This window comes from Oncorhynchus gorbuscha, linkage group LG24, assembly GCF_021184085.1.
Source record: "Oncorhynchus gorbuscha isolate QuinsamMale2020 ecotype Even-year linkage group LG24, OgorEven_v1.0, whole genome shotgun sequence".
Classification (NCBI taxonomy): domain Eukaryota; kingdom Metazoa; phylum Chordata; class Actinopteri; order Salmoniformes; family Salmonidae; genus Oncorhynchus; species Oncorhynchus gorbuscha.
The window spans coordinates 44,389,938-44,417,914 of NC_060196.1; the positions used below are offsets into that span (position 1 = coordinate 44,389,938).

Below are 27,977 nucleotides of genomic sequence, written 5' to 3' on the forward strand. Positions count from 1 at the left end.
TAGAGTAAAACTATCTTAATGTAGCCTACTGGACATAATGGATGATGGATCTCTCTCTTTCCTTTCCATCTTGCTCCAAAGGGATGGATGACTGAGGCATCTGGCTGCCTGCCTGTAGCCACACATGAATTTACATGTTTTATTGAATAAAATAAGCCAAAAAGCAAACTGAAGAAAAAAAGAACAACACGTTTTAACCATTCACTATCAATAGCTCAGATTAAATAATGTGGTGTGATGAACCAATAACAAAGGAGAAAATGCAGAGAACACGGTAAAGCTGTTTTACCTGCTGTATTTAGATTGTTATAATGGAGACGCCTATTGGATAAATGTGTCAACTCGTCTCTTGTTGCGAAAAATATTTTTTTTCCGGCAAGTTTTCAGGCCTTGTGGGCGGGTTTAAGTGGTTCTTGTGCAAAACAGTTTTTCTACCCCTGGCAACCCTGCTGATTTACAGCTGTAACAGCTCTTGAGCGGGCTAGTTCTCCACCCGTTATTATGGCGACAACGTCAGGGGGACCCAACATCGGGACTCCCGGGACCAGCCAGAGTCCACACACCACCACGGCACAGCGGAAAAAAGACGGGAATCCGTCCGCGAGGTACTGGGAGAGCCACGACTCCCTGGTTCAGCTCGAGACGGTGCGACAGTGGATCGGAAAGCACTACAAAAAGGTGCGTGAGCTAACACTAGCGTAGCGGCTAACTATTTACATTGGTAATCATGGGCTAGTTAGCATAGCGGCTAACTATTGTTGACATGATGAATACTGCTAGCTAGCTAAGCAATTTATCGCTACTTAACTAGATAACTAAAGTAAGTTATTAAATACATTTGCTGTATGCCTTAGCTAGCTAACTACCCGAGGTTGGAAGCTACTTCTAACTAACTAGCAAGATTGCAAGTAAGCTAGCAGCTAACATTAGCTAGCTAACTGCATTACAATAGCAGGGTTGCGATCAATTTCAATTCAGAAAGTAAACCAAATTCGAATTTCGGTGTACTTCCTGAATTGACCCCACTCATGTACAATAGCAACTGTTTATAATCTGCAAACAGTAACATTGTAACTAGCTTGCTAGGAAACTACGTATGTATGTTTTCAGCTGCTAAGGCTGCTGTCTTCGACTCCGTTAAAACACTATATAGCTAGTTTTGTGCTCAGTATTTCATAGAGTAGTGACTGTACAATGTAGCACGATGCTCAAGCTATACCAGATGTCCTACTGTTAGGCATGTCCTTCTGCATTACTGATGGTGTGTTTGTGTGCGAAGTATGTGCAGGCAGATTCTCCATCCTGCCAGGCTCTAGCCTCCCTCACCCTTCAGATGCTTCAGTTCCAGGAGGAAGTGTTCGGCAGACGGGCTGAAATCCGCACACACACCAAACTACCTGTGAGTATACAAACACACTAGGGTTTCTGTAAGGACAAGTGACCAGGAAGATTTTAATTTACCGGACATATGCATTGTGTGTGTCGTGGAAATTACCACCAGGGACACCTGAAGTCAATCTTAAATGAATCATTCTTTATTTACAGCAAGCTGGAGAGGTCACAGTCAAACTTAGATGCATAAAGTACTGGTCTGAAGTGAGCTCCCTCGGGCGGTCCCATTAGATTTGTTATATACTGCTTAAACAGACAAGTAGGCATAGTTCATAGGGTTGGTTCCTGTGTGTGTCTGGCATAGTATCCTATCTTTTTTAGTTTTTTATTTAACCAGGTAGGCTAGTTGAGAACAAGTTCTCGTTTACAACTGCGGCCTGGCCAAGATAAAGCATAGCAGTGTGAACAGACAACAACACAGAGTTACACATGGAGTAAAAAAACGTTTTTTATTTTACCTTTATTTTACTAGACAAGTCAGTTAAGAACAAATTCTTATTTTCAATGATGGCCTAGGAACAGTGGGTTAACTGCCTGTTCAGGGGCAGAACGACAGATTTGTACCTTGTCAGCTCGGGGATTCGAACTTGCAACCTTTCAGTTACTAGTCCAACACTCTAACCACTAACAATAAACAAGTCAATAACACAGTAGGAAAAAATTGTCTATATACATTGTGTGCAAAAGGCATGAGGAGGTAGGCGAATAATGACAATTTAGCAGATTAACACTGGAGTGATAAATGATCAGATGGTCATGTGCAGGTAGAGATACTGGTGTGCAAAACAGCAGAGAAGTAAATAAATAAAAACAGTATGGGGATGAGGTAGGTAAATTGGGTGGGCTATTTACCGATGGACTATGTACAGCTGCAGCGATCGGTTAGCTGCTTAGATAGCAAATGTTTTAAGTTTGTGAGGGAGATAAAAGTCTCCAACTTCAGTGATTTTTGCAATTCGTTCCAGTCACAGGCAGCAGAAAACTGGAAGGAAAGGCAGCTAAATGAGGTGTTGGCTTTAGGGATGATCAGTCAGATACACCTGCTGGAGCGCGTGGTACTGGTGGGTGTTGCCATCGTGACCAGTGAACTGAGATAAGGCGGAGCTTTACCTAGCATGGACTTGTGGATGACCTGGAGCCAGTGGGTCTGGCGACGAATATGTAGCGAGGACCAGCCGACTAGAGTATACAGGTCGCAGTGGTGGGTGGTATAAGGTGCTTTAGTAACAAAACGGATGGCACTGTGATAAACTGCATCCAGTTTGCTGAGTAGAGTATTGGAAGCTATTTTGTAGATGACATCGCCGAAGTCGAGGATCGGTAGTATAGTCAGTTTTACTAGGGTAAGTTTGGCGGCATGAGTGAAGGAGGCTTTGTTTGTGGAATAGAAAGCAGACTCTAGATTTGATTAAAGATTGGAGATGTTTGATATGAGTCTGGAAGGAGAGTTTACAGTCTAGCCAGACATCTAGGTATTTATAGATGTCCACATATTCTAGGTCGGAACCATCCAGGGTGGTGATGCTAGACTGGCATGCAGGTGCAGGCAGCGAACGGTTGAAAAGCATGCATTTGGTTTTACTAGCGTTTAAGAGCAGTTGGAGGCCATGGAAGGAGTGTTGTATGGCATTGAAGCTTGTTTGGAGGTTCGATAGCACAGTGTCCAAGGAAGGGCCAGAAGTATACAGAATGGTGTCGTCTGCATAGAGGTGGATCAAGGAATCGCCCACTGCAAGAGCAACATCATTGATATATACAGAGAAAAGAGTCGTCCCGAGAATTGAACCCTGTGGCACCCCCATAGAGACTGCCAGAGGACCGGACAACATGCCCTCCGATTTGACACACTGAACTCTGTCTGCAAAGTAGTTGGTGAACCAGGCAAGGCAGTCATTAGAAAAACCGACACTACTGATATGAAAGAGATGTCTTAACTTATAGAACATATTCTGGGCGTTTTCATGTCGCCCCCTCATATATTTACCAAGCACAGGCAGGAACCAAGGATTATTTATGACACGAAACATTTTCCATCAATAAACAAGGGATATTGGCCAAATGCGCCATATTGATGTGTCTTTAAAAACAGCCTATAATATAACAAAATTAAAAAATATTCCTTGTTTCGATGTGTGCAAAACTTTAGCCAATTGGTTTTTACTTTGCTAAAACAATAATTGTCCACCTCCACAGTGATTTGAGACCTAAATGCATCAGGGCATTGCATGCATAGGTCTATAGGATTAGGTGTCCACTGTCTTCATTTGATCTTTATTATTTATTTTTAAATAAATATAAACTAAGAGAAGCTTCGGCCTAGCTCCAGAGGGAGAGCGAGAGATATGCCGGTGGCATGTTATGACACATGCATTTCTTTACCCTTGTCAGAGGCTACTGCATCTGCTATACAGATATAGGTGTACAGAAGGAGGCTAATTCATATTTTTTTAATCCACATTTTTTAAATGAATCATTATATTGTTAGATTATAGGACTGACCTCTGTTAGGCCGAAAACATTCTTCCTCACATCAAGTTCAACTGTCGGAGTCAGTTGGAGCACCAGTGCGTACAATCTTCATATCAAAGGCCTGCAGCATAATGGGCTAATGGACACACCACAAACCTTCACAAAATATTCCAAACATTATTAGGGTACAGTTGAAGTCGGAAGTTCACATACACCTTAGCCAAGTACATTTAAACTCCGATTTTCACAATTCCTGATATTTAATCCTAGTAAAAATTCCCTGTCTTAGGTCAGTTAGGATCACCACTTTATTTTAAGAATGTGAAATGTCAGAATAATAGTAGTGATTTATTTCAGCTTTTATTGATTTCATCACATTCCCAATGGGTCATAAGTTTACATACACTCAATTTAGTATTTGGTAGAATTGCCTTTAAATTGTTTAACTTGGGTCAAACTTTTCGGGTAGCCTTCCACAAGCTTCCCACAATAAGTTGGGTGAATTTTGGCCCATTCCTCCTGACAGAGCTGGTGTAGCTGAGTCAGGTTTGTAGGCCTCCTTGCTCCCACATGCTTTTTCATTTCAGCCCACACATTTTCTATAGGATTGATGTCAAGGCTTTGTGATGGCCACTCCAATACCTTGACTTTGTTGTACTTAAGTCATTTTGTCACTACTTTGGAAGTATGCTTGGGGTCATTGTCCATTTGTAAGACCCATTTGCGACCAAGCTTTAATTTCCTGACTGATGTCTTGAGATGTTGCTTCAATATATCCACATAATTTTCATTTCCTCATGATACCATCTATTTTGTGAATTGCACCGGTCCCTCCTACAGCAAAACACCCCCACAATGTGATGCTGCCACCCTGTGCTTCACGGTTGGGATGGTGTTCTTCAGCTTGCAAGCCTCCCCCTTTTTCCTCCAAACATAACAATGGTCATTATGGCCAAACAGTTCTATTTTTGTTTCATCAGACCAGAGGACATTTATCCTAAAAGTACGATCTTTGTCCCCAAAGGTGCAGTTGCAAACCGTAGTCTGGCTTTTTTATGACGGTTTTGGAGCAGTGGCTTCTTCCTTGCTGAGCAGCCTTTCAGATTATGTCGATATAGGACTCGTTTTTCTGTGGATATAGATACTTTTGTGAAGATGCTGGAGGAAACAGGTACGAGGTCTTTTGCTGTTATTCTGGGATTGATTTGCACTTTTCGCACCAAAGTACGTTCATCTCTAGGAGACAGAACACTTCTCCTTCCTGAGCGGCATGAGGGCTGCTTGGTCCCATGGTGTTTATACTTGCGTACTATTGTTTGTACAGATGAACGTGGTACCTTCAGGGATTTGGAAATTGCTCCCAAGGATGAACCAGACTTGTGGAGGTCTACATTTTTTTTTCTGTGGTCTTGGCTGATTTCTTTTGATTTCCCATGATTTCAAGCAAAGAGGCACTGAGTTTGAAGGTAGGCCTTGAAATACATCCACAGGTACACCTCCAATTGACTCAAATGATGTCAATTAGCCTATCAGAAGCTTCTAAAGCCATGACATAATTTTCTGGAATTTTCCAAGCTGTTAAAGGCACAGTCAACTTAGTGTATATAAACTTCTGACCCAATAGATTTTTGATGCAGTGAATTATAAGTGAAATAATCTGTCTGTAAACAATTGTTGGAAAAATGACTTGTCATGCACAGAGTAGATGTCCTAACCGACTTGCCAAAACTATAGTTTGTTAACAATCAATTTGTGGAGTGGTTGAAAAACGAGTTTTAATGACTCCAACCTAAGTGTATGTAAACTTCTGACTTCAACTGTATATCATATCAAATGTATTCATAAATCGCTTCTTACATCAGCTGATATCAAGTGCTGTACAGAAACCCAGCCTAAAACCCAAAACAGCAAGCAATGCAGGTGTAGAAGCACGGTGGCTAGGAAAAACTCCCTAGAAAGGCCAGAACCTAGGAAGAAACCTAGAGAGGAAGCAGGCTATGAGGGGTGGCCAGTCCTCTTCTGGCTGTGCCGGGTGGAGATTATAACAGAAAATGGCCAAGATGTTCATAGATGACCAGCAGGGTCAAATAATATTAATCACAGTGGTTGTCAAGGGTGCAACAGTTCAGCCCATCAGGAGTATATGTCAGTTGGCTTTTCATAGCCGATCATTCAGAGTATCTCTACTGCTCCTGCTGTCTCTAGAAAGTTGAAAACAACAGGTCTGGGACAGGTAGCACGTCCGGTGAACAGGTCAGGGTTCCATAGCCGCAGGCAGAACAGTTGAAACTGGAGCAGCAGCACGGCCAGGTGGACTGGGGACAGCAAGGAGTCATCAGGCCAGGTAGTCCTGAGGCATGGTCCTGGGGCTCAGGTCCTCAGAGAGAGAGAAAATTAGAGAGAGCATACTTACATTTACACAGGACACCGGGTAAGACAGGAAAAATACTCCAGCTATGACAGACTGACCCTAGCCCCCCGACACATAAACTACTGCAGCATAAATACTGGAGGCTGAGACAGGAGGGGTCAGGAGACACTGTGGCCCCGTCCGACGATACACCCGGACAGGGCCAAACAGGCAGGATATAACCCCACCCACTTTGCCAAAGCACAGCCCCCACACCACTAGAGGGATATCTTCAACCACCAACTTACCATCTTGAGACAAGACTGAGTATAGCCCACGAAGATCTCCCCCACGGCACAACCCAAGGGGTGTTGCCAACCCGGACAGGAAGATCACGTCATTTCTAAAGTAAGTCAAGCCATTGCTTATAGGGAAAACACGAGTAGGATATTATATTGTGGCAAACGCAACATTACAGTTGGAACAGAATGAAACAAAACACTTGTGAACTGGTTTAAAACTTCACATTTTTGCAGCAATTACCTAGAAAGGCTAGTGCCTACCGTACCCAACAAATAATGGTATTTATTTTACAACAGGCCTACTTAGAACCTTAAACTAAATACGGATAACACATTTAAAAAGACAGATCGGACTTAATTTAGCCAGTGACAATTTCTCAACCGATGTAACAAAACACGTTTTGCTTATTTAAAGAACTGGTTTAGATTAATAAATAGGCTTACAATAATAACAATGATATACAATAAGGATAAAACAAATAATTATAAATATGAAAGAAATAGTTCCAAAATTGCATCCTACCTGAATAACTACTTGCACAGTAGCCTGCATTTGGCCAAGCCAACGTTCTTCTCATCTTTGTCCAACACAATATTAAAACTTGTCCATTCAGGGGACATTCCCCTTGTGGACTTTTCACTATAGGCGTGTACTCTAACTTTCGTTTTACTTCAGTGCAAAAGACCTACATCCTCGCAATAAACAGTATCCCAAGGCTCCTCTCTAGCTCTCTTTCTCTCTTCAGAAGCATGCGTGTAAGGCAGAGGGTAATGAGTGTGAGAATGGTGCTGAAGCTGAAATCGGGATGTATGATAGGCACCCCTGGACAATTTGGCCGGCTACGATTTAAGTTGTCTTTTAATTTATTTAAGCGGCCAAAAGCCTGCATTTTCCAGCTAGCGGAAACCACCCATGTGTGGGTTTCAAATCGTATTTTATTTGTCACATTTGCCGAAATACTGTGAAATGCTTACTTACAAGCCATTAACCAACAAGCCCTTAACCAAAAATAAGAGTTAAGGAAAAAAACATTTACTAAAGAAACTACATTTTAATAAAATAAGAGCAACAATAAAACAACAATAACGAGACTATATACAGGCGGTACCGGTACCGAGTTAGTTGGGTTAATTGAGGTAATATGTACATGTAGGTAGGGGTAAATTGACTATAAATAGATATTAAACAGCGAGTAGCAGCAGCATAAAATGGGGGGGTCAATGCAAATAGTCCGGGTAGCCATTTGATTCTGTTCAGCAGTCTTATAGCTAAAGGGTAGAAGCCTTCTGGACCAAGACTTGGCACTCTGGTACCGCTTGCCGTGCAGTAGCAGAGAGAACAGTCTATGACTAGGGTGGCTGGAGCCTTAGGCAATATTTAGGGCCTACCTTTGACACCGCCTGGTATAGAGGTCCTGGATGGCAGGAATCTTGGCCCCAGTGATGTACTGGGCCATACGCACTACCCTCTGTTGTGCCTTGCGGTAGGAGGCCGAGCAGTTGCCATACCAGGTGGTGATACTCTCGATAGTGCAGCTGTAGAACTTTTTGAGGATCTAAGGATCCATGCCAAATCTTTTCAGTCTCCTGAGGAGGACTGGGCATTGGTCGTGCCCTCTTCACGACTGTCTTGGTTTGTTTGGACCATAATAGTTTGTTGGTGATGTGGACACCAAGGAACTTGAAGCTCTCAACCTGCTCCACTAAAGCCCCGTCGATGAGAAAGGGGCGTGCTCGGCCCTCCTTTTCCTGTAGTCCACGATCATCTCCTTTGTCTTGATCACGTTGAGGGAGAGGTTGTTGGCATGACACCACACTTCCAGGTATCTGACCTCCTTATGGGCTGTCTCATTGTTGTCGGTGATCATACCTACCACCGTTGTGTCTTTGGAAAACTTAATGATGGTGTTGGAGTCGTGCTACGGGTCGGTAGTCATTTAGGCAGATTACTTTAGGGTTCTTGGGCCCAGGGACTATGGTGGTCTGCTTGAAACATGTAGGTATTACAGACCTGGTCAGGGACACGTTGAAAATGTCATTGAAGACACTTGCCAGTTGGTCAGCGCATGCTCGGAGTGCACTTCCTGGTAATCCGTCTGGCCCTGCGGCCTTGTCAATGTTGATCTGTTTAAAGGTCTTGCTCATATCGGCTACGGCGAGCGTGATCACACAGTCATCCAGAACAGCTGGTACTCTCATGCATGCTTCAGTGTTGCTTGACTTGAAGCGCCTATAGAAGTCATTTAGCTCGTCTGGTAGGCTTGTCACTGGGCAGCTCGCGGCTGAGCTTCCATTTGTAGTCTGTAATAGTTTGCAAGCCCTGCCACATCCGACAAGCGTCGGAGCCGGTGTAGTAGGATTCAGTCTTAGTCTTGTATTTACGCTTTGCTTGTTTGATGGTTTGTCTGAGGGCATAGCGGGATTTCTTATAAGCTTCTGGGTTAGAGTACTTCTCCTTGAAGCGGCAGCTATACCCGTTATCTCGGTACGGATGTTGCCTGTGGCTTCTGGTTGGGGTATATACTAGAGGTCGACCGATTTAATCGGCATGGCCGATTTAAAGTTATCATAACAATCAGTAATCTGCCTTTTTGGACACCGATTATGGCTGATGACATTGGAATTGTGTCACATCTCTTGCATTCAGTGCAAGCAGAGTCAGGGTATATGTAGCAGTTTTGGCCGCTTGGCTCGTTGCCAACTGTGTAAAGACCATTTCTTCCTAACAAAGACTGTAATTAGTTTGCCAGAATTGTACATAGTTATAACATAACAGTGAATGTTGTGCAATGTAACAGCAGTATTTAGTCTTTGGGTTGCCACCTGTTAGTGAAATACGGAACCGTTCCGTATTTTATCGGAAAGAATAAACATTTAGTTTTTTCGAAATTATTATTTACGGATTTGACCATATTAATGACCAAAGGCTTGAATTTCTGTGTGTTTATTATAATTAAGTATATGATTTGATAGAGCAGTCTGACTGAGTGGTGGTAGGCAGCAGCAGCAGGCTCGTAAGGATTCATTCAAACAGCACTTTACTGCGTTTGCCAGCAGCTTTTGCCAGTGCTTGATTCACTGTGCTGTTTATGACTTCAAGCCTACGAACTCCCGAGATTAGACTGGCAATACTATAGTGCCTATTAGAACATCCAATAGTCAAAGGTATATGAAATACAAATGGTATAGAGAGAAATAGTCGACACGTCATAATTCCTATAATAACTACAACCTAAAATGTCTTAACTGGAAATATTGAAGACTCATGTTAAAAGGAACCACCGGCTTTCATATGTTCTGATTTTCTGAGCAAGGAACTGAAATGTTAGCTTTTTTACACTTGTACTTTCTTCTCCAACACTGTTTTTGCATTATTTAATCCAAATTGAATATGTTTAATTATTTATTTGAGGCTAAATTTATTTTATTTATGTATTATATTAACTTAAAATAAGTGTTAATTCAGTACTGTTGTTATTGTCATTATTTTATATGCTTTTTGGTCCTCCAATAATCGGTATTGGCGTTGAAAAATCATAGTCGGTCGACCTCTATGTACGTTATTGATGCACTTATTGATGAAGCTGGTGACGGATGTGGTATACTACTCAATTCCATCGGATTAACATATTATAGTCTGTGCAAGGAAAACAGGCCTTTAGCTTAGCATCTGCGTCAACTGATAACTTCCGTATTGAGCTGGTGCTTCCTGCTTTAATTTAAGCTTTGAAGATAGAATTATGGTCAGATTTGCCAATTAGAGGGTGGGGGAGAGCTTTGTACGTGTCTTTGTGTGTGGAGTGTAGGTGGTCTAGAGTTTAATTTAAAAATGTTCTCTTGTTGCACATGTAACATGCTGGTAGAAATGAGGAAAAACAGATTTATGTTTCCCTGCATTAAAGTCCCCGGCCACTAGGAGCGCTGCCTCTGGATGAGCATTTTATTGTTTGCTTATGGTTTTGTACAGCTCGTTGAGTGTGGTCTTAGTGCCAGCATTGGTTTGTGGTAGTAAATAGACAGCTACGAAAAATACAAATGAAACCTCTCTTGGTAAATAGCGTGGTCAACAGCTTATCATAAGATACTTTACCTCAGGCGGGCAAAAATTAGAGGCTTCCTTGATATTAGATTTTGTGCACCTGCTGTTATTCACAAATACACAGACCACCACCCCTTGTCTTACCGGTGGCAGCTGTTTTGTATGTTGTATGTTATCCATGTCGTCGTTCAGCCACGTCTCTGTGAAACATAAGAAATTGCAGTTTTTAATGTCCCGTTGGTAGGATAGTCTTGAACGGAGCTCCTTCAGTTTATTCTCCAATTATTGCACGTTGGCCAATAGGACAAATGGTAGAGGAGGGTTACTCACTCGCCGACAACTTCTCACAAGGCACCCGGACCTGCGTCCACTGTATCTGCGTCTTCTCTTCACACGAATGACGGGGATTTGGGCCTTGTCGGGTATCTGGAGTAAATCCTTCGCGTCTGTAGTAAAGGGGAGTAATCACTGTTCTGATGTACAGAAGCTCCTTTCAGTCATAAGAGACTATGGCAGAAACATTATCTGCAAAAGAAGTTACAAATAACGCGAAAAAAAACACACAAAATAGAACAATTGGGTCGGAGCCCGTAAAACAGCACCCATCTCCGGCGCCATTATTGATATTTTTGTGTTTGTACTCCTCTCTAGTCTCAGTGCTTTCTGGACCTGCGCCCAGGAGGCGGGCTTTGCCACATCCTTGGCACTGCATACAAGTTCAAGACTGATCAGGGCTGGTGAGTGACAGATCTTATCCCCTATCACTTACCTCCTAGCCCCCATCCCCTGTCTCCTATCTCCTCCCTCTGACAGGGCTGGTGAGTGACACCTTTGGCAACGTCCTGTTTCGGGGCCTGCTTGGTAACCTGCATGGGTACTCTTCCTCCCCCAGGAGAAGGTTTGACCTACAGAACTCCTCCAGGACGGACCGAAACGTAGAGATGTTTACTACTCTGGAGAAGACCCTGGTCCAGAATAGCTGTCTGTCGAGGCCCATCGTGTATGTGGACCAGGAGGTGGATCAGAACCTGAACAGCAGACTGGCTGACATCATCACCAAACACCAGGTGAGGGAGGAGGTGAGGGAGGGAGGGCAGCAAGAAGGGAAGATGGATGGAGAGCAGGGGGAGGAAGGAAGATTTATGTAATTTTGCCATTGGTGCTGTTGTTTTCTCTCTTGGGCTGTTATCTCTGTTGGGAAATGTAGTTCTTTGTCTCAACCGATGGGTAACGTAGTTCTTTCTCTAAGTGGATGAGTAATGTAGTTCTTTGTCTGTCTCAGGGTTCGTTGACTGAGGACAGAACCCAAGCCTCTCACCACATCTACCCCCGTCCAGCTGTCACAGACCAAGGTGTGTGTGTGTGTGTGTGTGTGTGTGTGTGTGTGTGTGTGTGTGTGTGTGTGTGTGTGGGGTCATCGCATAGAATTACATATTGTAACTAATTTAATAGGATCTTTGTGGGTCATAGCCTGTTGGCAGCTTTGATCCAAATTCACATTTTTAAGTAATTTTGTGAGTTCTGTTCTTAGTTTTTGACTGTTGGTGTGTGTTTGTGTGTCCTTATTTCCAGATTGGGAGTGGGTGCGCCCTGTTATGCGGAAGGACAACTATGTGTTGGTGCACTGGGGCAGGCACCCTGACAGGTAACACACACACACACACACACTAGGGTTGAATGGTGGGAACCCAGTTACCGAGATTTACCAGGATTTACCACCAATACCACTCCCTTTTCCGGGGTTAAATAACTGTGAGAAACCGGTAAACTATAATAGATTATTTATATGAAAGCATGGCTTTCGGGGGCAACCTTATATTTTAATTGTAGAGATTATAATTTTTTAATTACAGCTGCAGAGTTTTAACAGCCTCACTCGAATATCGTTGCTTTAAATCGAGCACTCTGTCTTTCTCTCTATCAACTCCAATCAAATTGCATCCAAAATAGATCATCCTGTTCTAGATTGATGTATAGCTCTATATATATACATACAGAGATGTCCTAGACTACCTCTTTCAGGTTATACATTCAATGCAGTATTAGCCTTATATTTAGCTAATTAATGATTGGTTATGCATAATAAGCTTTAACTTATAGCCTCTGTCTCTTGGTGCAATACGCACACACCTGTGCTCCGCTGGCCTCTCACCTTTAAAAAACTCAGCTCTTGGAATCCATGCAGGAAAAGCTTCCTACAATACCTTGCTGGACATAATTTCTTATGCCAATAGACTATTTGAAGAGCAAGCTCTTGTTTGCTGAATGTTTTTTACAGCAGCCAATAGAACTCACAGGTAGTTTGAAAGAAGAGCAAAGCGCTATGCTGGTGCTGTAGCAGTTATTTATTCAGACAAACAACCATTCCATCTTCCTGAAGAGAAGTGAAAGCCTTCTGCATCTAATTCTAGTCCTATATTATTCAAGGATGTCATTAGAATGATGAAGATGAGGACAACCAAACTTATTTCATTTAACTGTTGAAATGGAGGAAGGAATGAAGCAGCAATAGAGAAACGAAGAGGTAGGCTAATAACATGGGGAAATGTTATCATGGATATATATGCGTCAGCCTACTAATTATACAACTATTAAAATAAAATTTGCTAGCCTAAACTTGTAACTTTGTGCTGCACCAGAATCACATGTTCTCTCCCTGCTCTATCATGGTTTGAACAATTCCAGTCCATATAATACAGTCCACAGTCAAAAAGATGAGCCTACTGGAGCTAGTTTAACTTATGTACCCAAGAGAGCATATAGCTAGGTACATCTATGGGCTTTTCTGTTTTTCTGTTGTGCGTAATGTGCAGTAGCTTATGTCATAGCTGTATTGGACAATGGCACAATCATGTGGGCTTGGTCATTAAATGCCTTTTTAAAATAGGGCTTATAAAATGTATGGTGTAGTGGAAAATCGGATCAAATACAACGCGTACCAGAACTTTGTGAAATCAATCAGGCTTTAATACAACAGTATAACAAGCCGGAGAGCCCCGCGGGACCCACACCTTTTCCAGAGCCCTGGCTCCAGTATTTATCCACATATTGCATGAGCCCATCCCACATGTAAATGACGTTACATTCCAATCCGTGCATCCTGCTTGTTCAGCTCAATAACGCTCATACCTGCTTTCCATCAGATTATAATGATGACAAGACCCTTGCTTTGTTCCTGCACTTAACTAAATGCATTCTTTTGTTTGTGTATTATCTAGGATCAGCAGACTGTGTCTCCTCAGTTTCTAGCGTGTCCAGCTATACTAAAAATACTATACATTCCTCTATTTTACAGCCATATGCTTTGGCTCTGCATTTAGCTCGATATGTTCCTTTGTGTGTCTTTATCCCAGAGCAACAGACTGTGTCTTCTCTGTTATTCCTTCTGCATCTCTACGTCCTAAAAATATGCGAACTATGTCTATTGGTCATCAGTTAGTCATTTGACTGACTCCCTCCTTTGTATATCCCTCTGGCCTTGGTATGTCCAGCTATCCTAGCACCTGTGTCACCTTCCCTTCATGTAGTCTGTTTTTAGTGTTCAGCTATTCTATATATCTTATGCATTTGTCTATGTGTTATATTTGCACCCACAATGGCTCTAAATGTATTTAATGTATGGCTCAGGTAGCATCAGGCTTTAATTTCCGATCAAAGCTCTAACCCTGGATTGTATACTGTCATTGTCAAAACATAGATGCAACATTAGCTAAGATGGGGAGAAGTCTGTTCATAATAAAGAGCTGCTCTGCATTCTTAACAACACTATCAACAAGGCAAGTTCTACAAGCCCTAGTTTTGCTGCACCTGGACTACTGTTCAGAGTCTGGTCAGGTGCCACAAAGAGGGAATTTGCAGGAAAATTGCAGTTGGCTCAGAACAGGGCAGCCATGCATACCCCACAAGACATGCCATACGTCTCTTCACAGTCCCCAAGTCCAGAACAGATTATGGGAGGGGTACAGTACTACATAGAGCCATGACTACATGGAACTCTATTTCACATCAGGTAACTGATGCAGCAGTAGAATCAGATTTTAAGAGCAGGTAAAAAATACACCTTATGGAACAACAGGGAATGTGAAGAGACACACGCAAAGGTACAGACACATGCATATGCACACATTGTGATATTGTTGTATGGTGATATTGAACATTTTGTACTGTGGATATGTAGTGGTGTAATAATATCACATTACGTATAAAACAGTACATCATATAAGTGCCTTAATGTGTTTGGCCCCCAGGAAGAGTAGCTGCTGGCAACAGCTAATGGGGATCCCGAAAAAATACTAATCTAATCCAGACATATGCCTATTTATATGCCTTAAAATGCTTTTGAATGACACTTCCGGGTTGGTGGAAAATACTGGGTTACATGTGAGAGAAGTGATTTATTCTCAGGATTGAACATGTTGTAAAATACCGGAAACATTTTCAACCCTAACACATGAACACACACCCTCCATAATCATGTGTATGACTGTTTGTTTCCTGTAGCTACGATAGCTGGCTGTCCACCAGTGACGTAGAGGGAGAGGTGCAGGAACCTCCACACACACACAGACCTTGGAGGGTAAGAAAACACACCTGGTAGATGACACACACACACAGACCACACAGGTGTGCTTGTGTGTGTGTTGCTCTCCCTCCACTTTTTTAACAAACAAACAAACACACACACTGATACACACACACACACACACAAACAATGCACACTAGGAAAAACACACACACACACACACACACACACACACACACACACACACACACAGTTCTATGACTATTTCTCACAAGTGATGAATACGTGTGTGTGTACAGGTGCATGCAGGCTGGGTGTTGGATACGGAGGTGTATAATGAGTGGATGAATGAAGAAGACTACCTGGTAGATGACAGAAACGTTCCTCTCATCCTCCGCCGGAGAGTCCACGTCACAGACCAACAGGTGTGTGTGTGAGATCCTGTGGCTCTGGGCTAGGTGTGCTTGTGTGTGTGTTGCTCTCCCTCCACTGTCTTTTTTTAACAGGCCTGTGTGAGCACTTTCTTAGTTGGTATGTCTACCATCACTTGTCTCTCCCCCCTCTCTTCCTCCACCAGGACCGTAAGTTTACTCCACTGAAGAAGAGAAGACGCTCCCCCTCTCCTCTCTCTTCCGATGGCAAAAAGAAAGGAGGAAAGAAGAGGTGAGGTTTCTGTCTCTTCTTCCACCCCTAGCTCAATCTTGATGGAATTTTCATATTTGTTCCTTTTAGCCCCTATTCTCTACCTATTGGCCCTCTCTCTATAACCCTGCCTTCCCTCCCTAGTGGCGGGTTCAAGAGGCGTGGGCCAAAGGAGGAAGAGGAAGACGTAGAGGAGGATCTGACTAAAGATATGGAGGATCCAACACCTGTCCCTAATATGGAAGAAATTATACTGCCTAAGAATGGTACACGTGTACACACAGACACACAGACACACAGACACACAGACAGACACACAGACAGAAAGACACACAGACACACAGACAGAAAGACACACACACAGACAGATGTTTACTTGTTGTGTCTCTGTCTACAGTGAACCCAAAGAAGGACAGTGAGAACACTCCTGTCAAAGGAGGGATGATGACTGACCTGGGTGAGTGAGAGAGAGGGCGTGTGTTTGTGTGTTTGTGTGTGTGTGTGTGGTTATAACTCATTCTCCACTCGTCCCTCTTTTCTTCAGATGAAATTGAGGATGACTCTCTGCTTCCTGGTGGAAGGGTAACAATTCAATTAGAACTGCAAGAATTTTATTGAATTATCTAATTTTGATGAGGAATTTAGTGTCTGTACCCTACACACCGATATACCAATTATGTACTGTATGTGTGTGTGTTCAGGAGGATGAGGAGGGCAGAGAGGGGCTGCGTCTGTCAGATGGAGAAGATAACATCACAGAACAAACTCACCACATCATCGTCCCGTCCTACACCGCCTGGTTCAACTATAACTGGTGAGTACACACCAGTTATAGTTGTTTCCACCATAATTTGCAAATAAATTCATTAAAAATCCTACAATGTGATTTTCTGAATTTGTTTCTCATTTTGTCTGTCATATTTGAAGTGTACCTATGATGAAAATTACAGGCCTCATCTTTTTAAGTGGGAGAACTTTCACAATTGGTGGCTGACTAAATACTTTTTTGCCCCACTGTATATTCAAAATGAGTGTTGTCTGTTTTTATCCTAACTTTGTGTACATGTTCCAGTATTCACCAGATCGAGAAACGAGCTCTTCCAGAGTTCTTTAACGGACAGAACAAGTCCAAATCTCCAGAGATGTGAGTAACAATTTCAGGTGTTGCTCAGGGTGTTCAGTGCTTGGGCCCCTGCTGTTTTCTTCAGACATGATTGTACCCCTTCAGAGACATAATGAACACAATGTGTGTGTGTAGATACCTGGCATATCGTAACTTCATGATTGACTCGTACCGGCTGAACCCCCAGGAGTACCTCAGCTCCACCTCCTGCAGACGGAACCTGACAGGAGACGTCTGCGCCGTCATGAGGTGTGCTATGAAGTTTTAACTGCCACTTACTGTGTGTGTTGTGTAACAGTGTTTATTGTAACTGTGTGTGTATTGTAACTGTGTGTAGGGTCCATGCGTTGTTGGAGCAGTGGGGGTTAGTGAACTACCAGGTGGATGCAGAAAGCAGACCTCTCCCTATGGGACCCCCTCCCACCCCTCACTTCAACACACTGGCTGATACACCCTCAGGACTGGCCCCGCTGCAGCACAGACCACTACAGGTAACACACACACTTATGTTTTTTGGCTCCTGATTGGCGCAGCGGTCTAAGGCACTGCATCTCCGTGCAAGAGGCGTCACTACAGTCCATGGTTCGAATCCAGGCTATATCACATACGTGATTTGGAGTCCCATAGGGCAGTGCACAATTTGTTCTTTACTGACTTGCCTAGTTAAATAAAGGTAAAAAGAAAATAAATAAAAATATGTATATATAATTGAACACTAACAGTGAAATTGAGGTACAAATTGACAGCCTGTATGCTTGTTTTGATCCTCTCAAATCTTTCCCTCTCCATCCCTCTCTCTCTTCCCCTCCATCCCTCACTCTCTCCCCTCCATCCCTCTCTCTCTTCCCCTCCATCCCTCTCTCTCTTCCCCTCCATCCTCTCTCTCCCTCTTCCCCTCCATCCCTCTCTCTCTTCCCCTCCATCCCTCTCTCTCTTCCCCTCCATCCCCTCCTTCCCCTCCATCCCTCACTCTCTTCCCCTCCATCCCTCTCTCTCTCCCCCTCCATCCCTCTCTCTCTTCCCCTCCATCCCTCTCTCTCTTCCCCTCCATCCCTCTCTCTCTTCCCCTCCATCCCTCTCTCTCTTCCCCTCCATCCCTCTCTCTCTTCCCCTCCATCCCTCTCTCTCTTCCCCTCCATCCCTCTCTCTCTTCCCCTCCATCCCTCTCTCTCTTCCCCTCCATCCCTCTCTCTCTTCCCCTCCATCCCTCTCTCTCCCCCCTCCATCCTCTTCCCCTCCATCTTCCCCTCCATCCCCTCCATCCCTCTCTCTCTTCCCCTCCATCCCTCTCTCTCTTCCCCTCCATCCCTCTCTCTCTTCCCCTCCATCCCTCTCTCTCTTCCCCTCCATCCCTCTCTCTCTCCCTGTCCAGGTGTCATCCTCCCAGCAGATGTTGTTCTTCCCTGAGAGAAGTGTAGAGAAGCCCTCAGACTCTCAGAACTTTGGCCTCAGAACAGACCTGTATGCCAGGAAACACCCTAAGAGTAAAGGAGCCAGTTCAGGGAGGGATTGGACAGAACAGGAGACCCTCCTACTGTTGGAGGTGAGCCAATCATTTCTCAGTTTATCTTCCCTCTACTCAGTGATGTAGTCAAGTCACTGGTCGGAGTCATCACTGGTCGAGTCTCGAAAATTGTGACTTGATTCCGGGTCAAGTCTGGCTTGAGTACTACAACACTGTCATATCAGAAAGATATTTTCCTCTTTCAGACACTACCTATTCTGGTCCCAGAATCCATTTTTCAACAATTAGACCGTCTAATTTCAATGTTTCTTCGGCAATGTAAAAAACCGAGGGTGAGGTACAAAACACTCCAACTGCCAAGGAATCAGGTGACCTAGGGTTACCAAACTTTACGTGGTGCTACTGGGTTACACGATCGCAATTAATGATTACTTGGATTCAACATTCATCTAGATGGCTTGAAAATAGTACAAATAGTACCTTTTCTGGGAAAGAAGATCAACAGTAAGAACCTGTAGTCCAATCATCTGCTCCAGATTAGGAGGAAGTACCATGTAGTCTCCATCAGCCTATGGCTCATCACCCCTAACTGGTATTGTAGATCTTACTGACTTCGCCCCATTATCACTAGATTCCGGTTTTCAAAGGTGATCATTACTTCATTTGTACCCCAAGTCTATACACCACCCATAGAAAAACACCTAATCAATACTCATAAAAGGACAACTGGTAGTGAACCAATAACACAGCTATAACAGTCTATTGCTGTCATGACATAGAATAATACTATGCAAACTAGGTGCAAATGGGAATCTGAGAACATTAAAAATGATTATTATTACACACTCATTCATATGGAAAGAGTATCAATGGAATATCATTAGTAGGTACATTCTAACTCCAGACAGAATGGTGAAGACCAGAAACAACCAATGAATGCTGGAGAAAATGTGGGGAATTGTTGACCTACATCGTTTTTTGATTTTGTCATAGAATAATGAAATTCTGGAATGGTGTTTTCGTCTCTGTAAACAAAGTATTTAAATGTTTCCTGGAAAAGAATCCAAAGCGTGCCATAGTTAGTTATCCCCTAACGGTTTCAAACCCTATTAAATATACTCTTGTCTGCTTCAAAGACATGTATTACAGCACATTGGTTAAATAAGGTCCATTCTTCCATAGTAGGAATGTCGTGTAGAGTGAAAGAAATGTGTTTAATGGAGAAGATCACCCATAAAATTAAACTGCAAACATATATGTGAAAAAAGAACAGTTCCTGTAGACAACTCATTAGTCTCAAGCAACCAACCATATGATCATTTGACTGATTGGTTTTTAAATATTGTATTTCCTTTAGTTGTTTAATTGTGTAGTTATTTGGTTTGCTGTGTACTTGCCTGTATCTCAGAAGACCAGATCCTTAATGAGAACCACCATATTTACTTCACAAACAATAATTATACTAGTTGACTGCACAGACACAGTACTGATTCGCCGCAATGGTTGCAAACTGGTAGGGGATGACTCAGGGTAGTTAAGGAGCTGGACAATAATGAAGATGATGCTGATAATGTTGTTTCCACTACCTCTATTTTATTATTTATTTAACTAGACAAGTCGGTTAAGAACAAATTCTTATTTACAATGACGGCCTACCAGAAGGCCTCCTGCGGGGACGGGGGTCTGGGATTAAAATAAATAAATACAATATAAATATAGGACAAGAGAGAAGACTACATAAAGAGAGACCTAAGACAACAACATAGCAAGGCAGCAACACATGACAAGACAGCATGGTAGCAACACAACATAACAGCAACTGATGAATTGCTGTACTGTAAACCTATGCTTGAAAACATTGTTTTGGTACTTATATTTGTATTAGTTATCTGGCCAATAACCTTCTTTTCTCCCTCATGCCTATCTCTCTTCTCTCTCTCCCCCTCCATCCCAGGCGTTAGAGGTCTATAGAGACGACTGGAACAAGGTGTCAGAACACGTGGGGTCTCGTACCCAGGACGAGTGCATCCTCCACTTCCTGCGCCTGCCAATAGAAGACCCGTATCTGGAGGACTCCGCCTCCTCTCTTGGCCCATTGGCCTACCAGCCCGTTCCTTTCAGCCAATCAGAGAATCCGGTGATGAGCACTGTGGCGTTCTTGGCGTCCGTGGTTGATCCCCGAGTTGCCTCCGCCGCCGCCAAGGCTGCTTTGGGTGTGTGTGTGTGTGAGAGAGTGTGTGTGCGTGCATGTGTGAGAGAGAGAGTGTTTGTGTTAACCCGGTCTCTGTCTCTCTGTAGAGGAGTTTTGTCGTGTGCGTGAGGAAGCTGACAAGGTTCTGGAGTTCCCTGCACTCAATGAGGCTGAGAAGGCAGGTAGGAGTCTGAAACACGGCAGATATACAGTACCAGTCAAACGTTTGGACACACCAACTCATTGAAAGGTTTTTCTTAATTTGACTATTTTCTACATTGAAGACATCAAAACTATGAAATAACCCACATGGAATCATGTAGTAACCACAAAAGTGTATTTTATATTTGAGATTCTTCAAAGTAGCCACCCTTTGCCTTGATGACAGCTTTGCACACGCATTCTCTCTACCAGCTTCACCTGGAACACTTTTCCAAACAAGTCTTCAAGGACTTCCCACATATGCTGAGCACTTGTTGGCTGTTTTTCCTTCACTCTGCTGTCCAACTCATCCCAAACAATCTCAATTGGGTTGAGGTTGAGTGATTGTGGAGGCCAGGTCATCTGATGCATCACTCTCCTTGGTCAAATAGCCCTTACACAGGCTGGAGGTGTGTTGGGTCATTGTCCTGTTGAAAAACAAATTATATTCCCACTAAGAGCAAACCAGATAGGATGGCATGTCACTGCAGAATGCTGCGGTAGCCATGCTGGTTAAGTGTGCCTTGAATTCTAAATAGATCACTGACAGTGTCAACAGCAAAGCACTCCCACACCATCACACCTCCATGTTTTACGGTGGGAACCGCACATGCAGAGATCAAATCAAATGTATTTATATAGCCCTTCGTACATCAGCTGATATCTCAAAGTGCTGTACAGAAACCCAGCCTAAAACCCCAAACAGCAAGCAATGCAGGTGTAGAAGCACGGTGGCTAGGAAAAACTCCCTAGAAAGGCCAAAACCTAGAGAGGAACCAGGCTATGTGGGGTGGCCAGTCCTCTTCTGGCTGTGCCGGGTGGAGATTATAACAGAACATGGCCAAGATGTTCAAATGTTCATAAATGACCAGCATGGTCGAATAATAACAAGGCAGAACAGTTGAAACTGGAGCAGCAGCACAGTCAGGTGGACCGGGGACAGCAAGGAGTCATCATGTCAGGTAGTCCTGGGGCACGGTCCTCCGAGAGAGAGAAAGAAAGAGAGAATTAGAGAGCATATGTGGGGTGGCCCGTCCTCTTCTGGCTGTGCCGGGTGGAGATTATAACAGAACATGGCCAAGATGTTCAAATGTTCATAAATGACCAGCATGGTCGAATAATAGTAAGGCAGAACAGTTGAAACTGGAGCAGCAGCATGGCCAGGTGGACTGATCATCCGTTCGCCTACTCTGCGTCTCACAGTCCGGCAGTGGGAACCAAAAATCTCAAATTTGGACTCATCAGACCAAATGACAGATTTCCACCAGTCTAATCATGTCCATTGCTCGTGTTTTTTGGCCCAAGCAAGTCTCTTCTTACTGGTGTCCTTCAGTAGTGGTTTCCTTGCAGCAATTTGACCATGAAGGCCTGATTCACACAGTATCCTCTGTACAGTTGATGTTGATGTATCTATTACTTGAACTCTGAAGCATTTATTTGGGCTGCAATTTCTGAGGCTGGTAACTCTAATGCACGTATCCTCTGCAGCAGAGGTAACTCTGGGTCTTCCTTTCCTGTGGTGGTCCTCATGAGAGCCAGTTTCATCATAGCTTTTGATGGTTTTTGCGACTGCACACGTTTTCCGGATTGACTGACCTTCATGTAATGATGGACTGTTGTTTCTCTTTGCTTATTTGAGCGGTTCTTGCTATATTATGAACTTGGTCTTTAACCAAATAGGGCTGCCTTCTGTATACCCCCTACCTTGTCACAAAACAACTGATTGGCTCAAATGCATTAAGAAGGAAAGAAATTCCACAAATTAACTTTTAACAAGGCACACCTGTCAATTGAAATGCATTCTGGGGTGACTACCTCATGAAGCTGGTTGAGAGAATGCCAAGAGTTTACAAAGGGTGGCTACTTTGAAGAATATCAAATATATTTTGATTTGTTTAAACATTTTTGGTTACTACATGATTCCTTCCAATGTGTTATTTCGTAGTATTGATATCTTCACTAGTATTGTGCAATGTAGAAAATAGTAAAATAAAGAAAAAACCCTGGAATGATTAGGTGTCTCCAAACTTTTGACTGGTACTGTATATATTACACACACTCCTCAACCCTCAAACACTGCAGTAGAGAATCCTTTCATCACACTTTCTCTCTCTAGGCCGTCATTGTAAATGAGAATTTGTTCTTAACTGACTTGCCTAGTTAAATAAACTCTATCCCTCCCTCTCCTTCCCTGTAGATGTGATGGATGGTGAGAAGATGGAGACTGACTCTGGCTCCCAGCAGTCTCTGCAGGTGAGACTAGAAGTGACCTGTGGGGTCAGAGGAAGTGAGACAGGAATTTACACGTTGTTTTGTTTCTGAGAATCTGATTGTCAGTGGGTGATGATTGTGTGTGTGTTCCAGGCGGATAGACAGACTGTTCTAGAGCCCAGTGGAGGAGAGAGATTAGTGGAGGGAGAACGAGTTAAGAGAGAGAATGCTGAAATGACAGTCACAGAGGAGAGAGACTGCGATAGCGGAGGGAACCGCGAGTCAGGTGTGTGTGTGTCTAATTTATATTTTTACAGACAAGATGGTGTGTAATGATGTAAGTTCTAGATGATCTCCTTCTCCCTTTTAGACCGGGGGGAGAAGGAGGAGATTGCGGGACGATGGAGGGAAGTAGAGCAGGATGAAGGGAGGAGACTAGCAGAGCTGGAGTTGGTAGATGGGACCGTTACCACGGCAGCAGCTGCTGCTCTAGGCGCCGCTGCTACTAAGGCCAAGGTAAGCCCCGCCCACAACCCTCAAACCACCCTATCGCTGCTTACTTACCCCACCCATCAGCCAATCCCTGTCAACTGCCCATTAATGAGGATAGGGGAGACGCTAGCGTCTCAACTGGCCAATTTCCAGGGGAAATGCAGAGCGCCAGATTCAAATAAAATGCTATAAAATTCAAACTTTCATTAAATCACACATGTAAGATACTCAATTAAAGCTACACTCGTTGTGAATCCAGCCAACATGTCAGATTTTTTAAATGCTTTTCGGCGAAAGCATATGAAGCTATTATCTGATAGCCTGCAGCCATCCTCACCAGCAGTAAACAAAGGGGCTAGCGTAGCAGGCGCTACACAAAACGCTGAAATAAAATATAAATTCCCTTTGACGAGCTTGACGAGCTCCAATATGTCCCATAAACATCACAATTGGTCCTTTTGTACGATTAATTCCGTCCATATATAACAAAAATGTCCATTTATAAAGCGCGTTTGATCCATAAAAAAACAGCTTTGAAAAACGCAACATCACTACAAAATATTTCAAAAGTTGCCTATAAACTTTGCCAAAATATTTCAAACTACTTTTGTAATACAACGTTAGGTGTTTTTAAATGTTAATAATTGATCAAATTGTAGACGGGGCAATCTGTGTTCAATACATGAACTAAAAGAAAAAAGCTCTGCTCTTCACGTCTTGTGCAACTCACAAATGTGTCCCCTGTTCAGAGTTGGCCTACTTCCTGTTAAGACAAAGAAATAACCTCAGCCATATTCCTAACACTGGCGACATCGTGTGGAAGTGTAACAGTTTAACTTTAGACCGTCCCCTCGCCCATACCCGGGCATGGACCAGGGACCCTCTGCACACATCAACAACAGTCACCCACGAAGCATCGTTACCCATCGCTCCACAAAAGCCACGGCCCTTGCAGAGCAAGGGGAACAACTACTTCAAGGTCTCAGAGCAAGTGACGTCACCGATTGAAACGCTATTTAGCGCGCACCACCACTAACTAAGCTAGCCGTTTCACATCCGTTACAGAAGTGGTAGGAACTGAAAGTTCCTATTAAATTTCCAATGGGTTTTGCCTGCTACATAAGTTCTGTTATACTCATGATTCAAACAGTTTTAGAAACTTCAGAGTTTTCTATCCAAATCTATGAATAATATGCATATCTTACATTCTTGGCATGAGTAGCAGGAAGTTGAAATTGGGCACGCTATTTATCCAAAAGCGAAAATTCTGCCCCCTAGCTTTTTGTTTTTTTGTTTTATCCATTGTTTTACCAGGTAAGTTGACTGAGAACACATTCTCATTTGCAGCAACGACCTGGGGAACAGTTACAGGGGAGAGGAGGGGGGTGAATGAGCCAATTGTTAACTGGGGATTATTAGGTGACCGTGATGGTTTGAGGGTCAGATTGGGAATTTAGCCAGAACACCGGCTTTAAGAGGTTAACAAGTGATATCAATAAGGGATGATTGCTTTCACCTGGATTTACCTGGTCAGTCTGTGATGGAAATAAATGTTTTGTATTTTGTGTACAGCAAATAGATACAGTAATTCTCTCTCTAGCACCTAGCAGCAGTAGAGGAGAGGAAGATCAAGTCTCTGGTGGCTCTGCTGGTGGAGACTCAGATGAAGAAGCTGGAGATCAAACTGAGACACTTTGAGGAGCTGGAGACCATCATGGACCGAGAGAAAGAGGCTGTGAGTATACAGATCTACATATAGCCAATTGGGCTCTAGTTTGGGGGAGCTACTAAACATGACTTTGGGTATTTCATAATGGTTCCTTATAAATGTAACATGTATCTGTGTCCCTCTTTCCCTGCTCCTCTCTCACTGTGTGTGTAGTTGGAGCAACAGCGTCAGCAGCTGTTGTCAGAGCGACAAAGTTTCCACTCTGAGCAGCTGAAACATGCAGAGATGAAGATTCTACAGCAGAGAGAGCAGCAAGCACCATACACTCCACAACAACACACAGGTCTGTACATGCACGCAAACACACATGTTGTGTGTGTGAATGTCATGGTAAATATGTAACATCCATCTCTCACCTCTCCTTTAGGCCAGTCCATGCCCAGCCAGATGATGCCTACTGGGGGAAACTCTCTCACCATGGCCCCCCGACACCCTGGAGCTCCAAACGGCATGTGTGAGTACCCTCACCCCAGTCACAAAAAATGACTTGGCATTCCGGCCAGATTTCAATATTGGTTTCATCAGACCAGAGAATCTTGTTTGTCATGGTCTGAGAGTCCTTTAGGTGCCTTTTGGCAAACTCCAAGCGGGCTGTTATGTGACTTTTACTGAGGAGTTGCTACCGTAAGGCCACTCTACCATCAAGGCCTGATTGGTGGAGTGCTGCAGAGATTGTTGTCCTTCTGGAATGTTCTGCCATCTCCACAGAGGAACTCTGGAGCTCTGTCAGTGACCATCGGGTTCTTGGTCACCTCCCTGACCAAGGCCCTTCTCCCCCGATTGCTCAACTTGGCCGTGTGGCCAGCTCTAGGAAGAGTCTTGGTGGTTTGATAGTCCGGGTAGCCATTTGATTACCTGTTCAGGGGTCTCATGGCTTGGGGGTAAAAACTGTTGAGAAGCCTTTTTGTCCTAGACTTGACAAGTCTAGGACAATTTGGGTCTTTGACAATTTCTAGGGCCTTCAGCTGACACCGCCTGGTGTCGAGGTCCTGGATGGACGCACTACCCTCTGGAGTGCCTTGTGGTTGGAGGCCGAGCAATTGCCGTACCAGGCAGTGATGCAACCAATGCTCTCAATGTTGTAGCTGTAGAACATTTTGAGGATCGCAGGACCCATGCCAAATCTTTTTAGTTTCCTGAGGGGGGAGTGGCTTTGTCGTGTGTTTTATTTGTTTTTAAAAAATTGCTACAATTTCTAAAAACCTGTTTTTGCTTTGTCATTATGGGATATTGTTTGAAGAAAATGTGTTTTAATCGATTTTAGAATAAAGGCTGTAACGCAACACAATGTGGAAAGGGGACGGGGTCTGGATACTTTCCGAATGCTCTGTATGTTGACTTAGTAATGCAGACGGAAGTTGACGATTGAAGTTTGGGCAGGTGTGTCTGCCACAGCCAAAAGTTGGTCATTGTTGTTGTTTTCCAACAGGAAGCCTAAAAATCAACATAGCTGCCATTGTTTTATTAAAGTTTCTTATTAATAAGATCAAAATAAACTTGCCTCTACCACCTGTATCACACACTCACGAACTGAAAACATTTGTACAATTCATTGGTTAGAAAGGTTTCAAATATCACATTCATTTGTATCCACTGTCTTTTAAATCTCAGCAAAGTTGGTTCCTGTTTCAGTCATGGCTTTGGTCACATTCGCGTGGTCAATCAAAAACACCTTTAATTGCGCCTTCCACAATGCAAGCAATGGCCTTTGAGCACATGGATTTGACGTAGTTCATGCAGTTGATATGTAGGTGCAAGTCGGACAATTATTTTTATCCCTATAATGCCTCCCACCTTTTAAAAGGTGGTGACCAACGCTGGTAACTAACTGCATGAAACTGATCCGCTGGAACGTGCCCGCTCATGTAGTTTCTTCTTCTCTTCTGTCAGACCCACCACCACAGCCTGATGGGATAGCTCCGACCCAGCCTGGTCCTCCAAGCACAGCCATACACAGCCGGGGAGCAGAAACATGAGACCACACCTTGACCCCAGTCACCTTATGAATACACACAGTACATATTTTGGATCCACAGTAAGAAACAGCCAAGGAATCTAATCTTCACATTGGACAGGTCCTCATGTGACTGTCATTTTGATGTCATTTAACCATTGTTACACACACTTGCTGTATGCTTTATTGACCAGTTCTGAAGAGTATACGCAAATCATTGTGTTTTATATCAAACTATCGATCTGTGTACGTGTCCTTTTTTAGTGTGTGTGTGTTCAGAGTTCAATGATGTTGGACGTGATACTCTATTTTACAGGACATTGACATCACACAGATACAGTACTGGATACTGACCAACAAGTATTAAATAATTGCAGCACCATACTTTAGCTGAAACATTGGAACTTAATGGTACTAGTGGCTAATGTGGGAGAATATCAGTCGTCATCTTGAGTCTGAGGGTGAGTGTTTTAGAGAAAGTATTATAGGTTGTTTAGACAGATTATTTCACTGTATCACAATTCCAGTGGGTCAGAAGTTTACATACACTAAGTTGACAGTGCCTTTATACAGCTTGGAAAATTCCAGAAAATTACGTCATAGCTTTAGAAGCTTCTGATAGGCTAACTGGCTAACTGACATAATTTGAGTCAATTGGAGGTGTGGATGTATTACAAGGCCTACCTTCAAACTCAGTGCCTCTGTGCTTGGCATCATGCGAAAACCAGAAGAAATCAGCCAAGACCTCAGAAAAAAAATTGTAGACCTCCACAAATCTTGTTCATCCTTGGGAGCAATTTCCAAATGCCTGAAGGTACCACGTTCATCTGTCCAAGCAGTAATACGCAAGTATAAATCCCATGGGACCACGCAGCCGTCATACCGCTCAGGAAGG

The 27,977-nt window shown here is 43.4% G+C and overlaps 1 protein-coding gene across 1 annotated transcript; it reads left to right on the top strand.

The window, feature by feature from the left end:
* The first annotated feature begins 378 nt into the window (after nt 1-378).
* LOC124012984 (SWI/SNF complex subunit SMARCC1-like) lies at nt 379-27,321 on the top strand. The gene is made up of 26 exons (XM_046327085.1): nt 379-678; nt 1,280-1,399; nt 11,204-11,289; nt 11,445-11,619; nt 11,835-11,904; nt 12,125-12,197; nt 15,053-15,128; nt 15,374-15,499; nt 15,652-15,737; nt 15,861-15,982; nt 16,114-16,173; nt 16,261-16,298; nt 16,418-16,530; nt 16,789-16,860; nt 16,975-17,088; nt 17,177-17,330; nt 18,212-18,382; nt 20,259-20,517; nt 20,603-20,677; nt 22,894-22,949; nt 23,061-23,193; nt 23,278-23,423; nt 25,000-25,134; nt 25,282-25,411; nt 25,496-25,582; nt 27,019-27,321. The coding sequence occupies exons 1-26, from the start codon at nt 502-504 to the stop codon at nt 27,102-27,104; spliced, it is 2,940 nt and encodes a 979-aa protein (XP_046183041.1). The 5' UTR covers nt 379-501; the 3' UTR covers nt 27,105-27,321.
* Nucleotides 27,322-27,977: the final 656 nt, after the last annotated feature.

Bases quoted from the DNA above. Each gene is read 5' to 3' on its own strand.
- LOC124012984 (XM_046327085.1), top strand. From the start codon at position 502: ATGGCGACAACGTCAGGGGGACCCAACATCGGGACTCCCGGGACCAGC. The intron at 11,905-12,124 runs GTGTGTGTGTGT...CCTTATTTCCAG, and splicing joins TCCAGCTGTCACAGACCAAG to ATTGGGAGTGGGTGCGCCCT. The intron at 17,089-17,176 runs GTGTGCTATGAA...AACTGTGTGTAG, and splicing joins GACGTCTGCGCCGTCATGAG to GGTCCATGCGTTGTTGGAGC.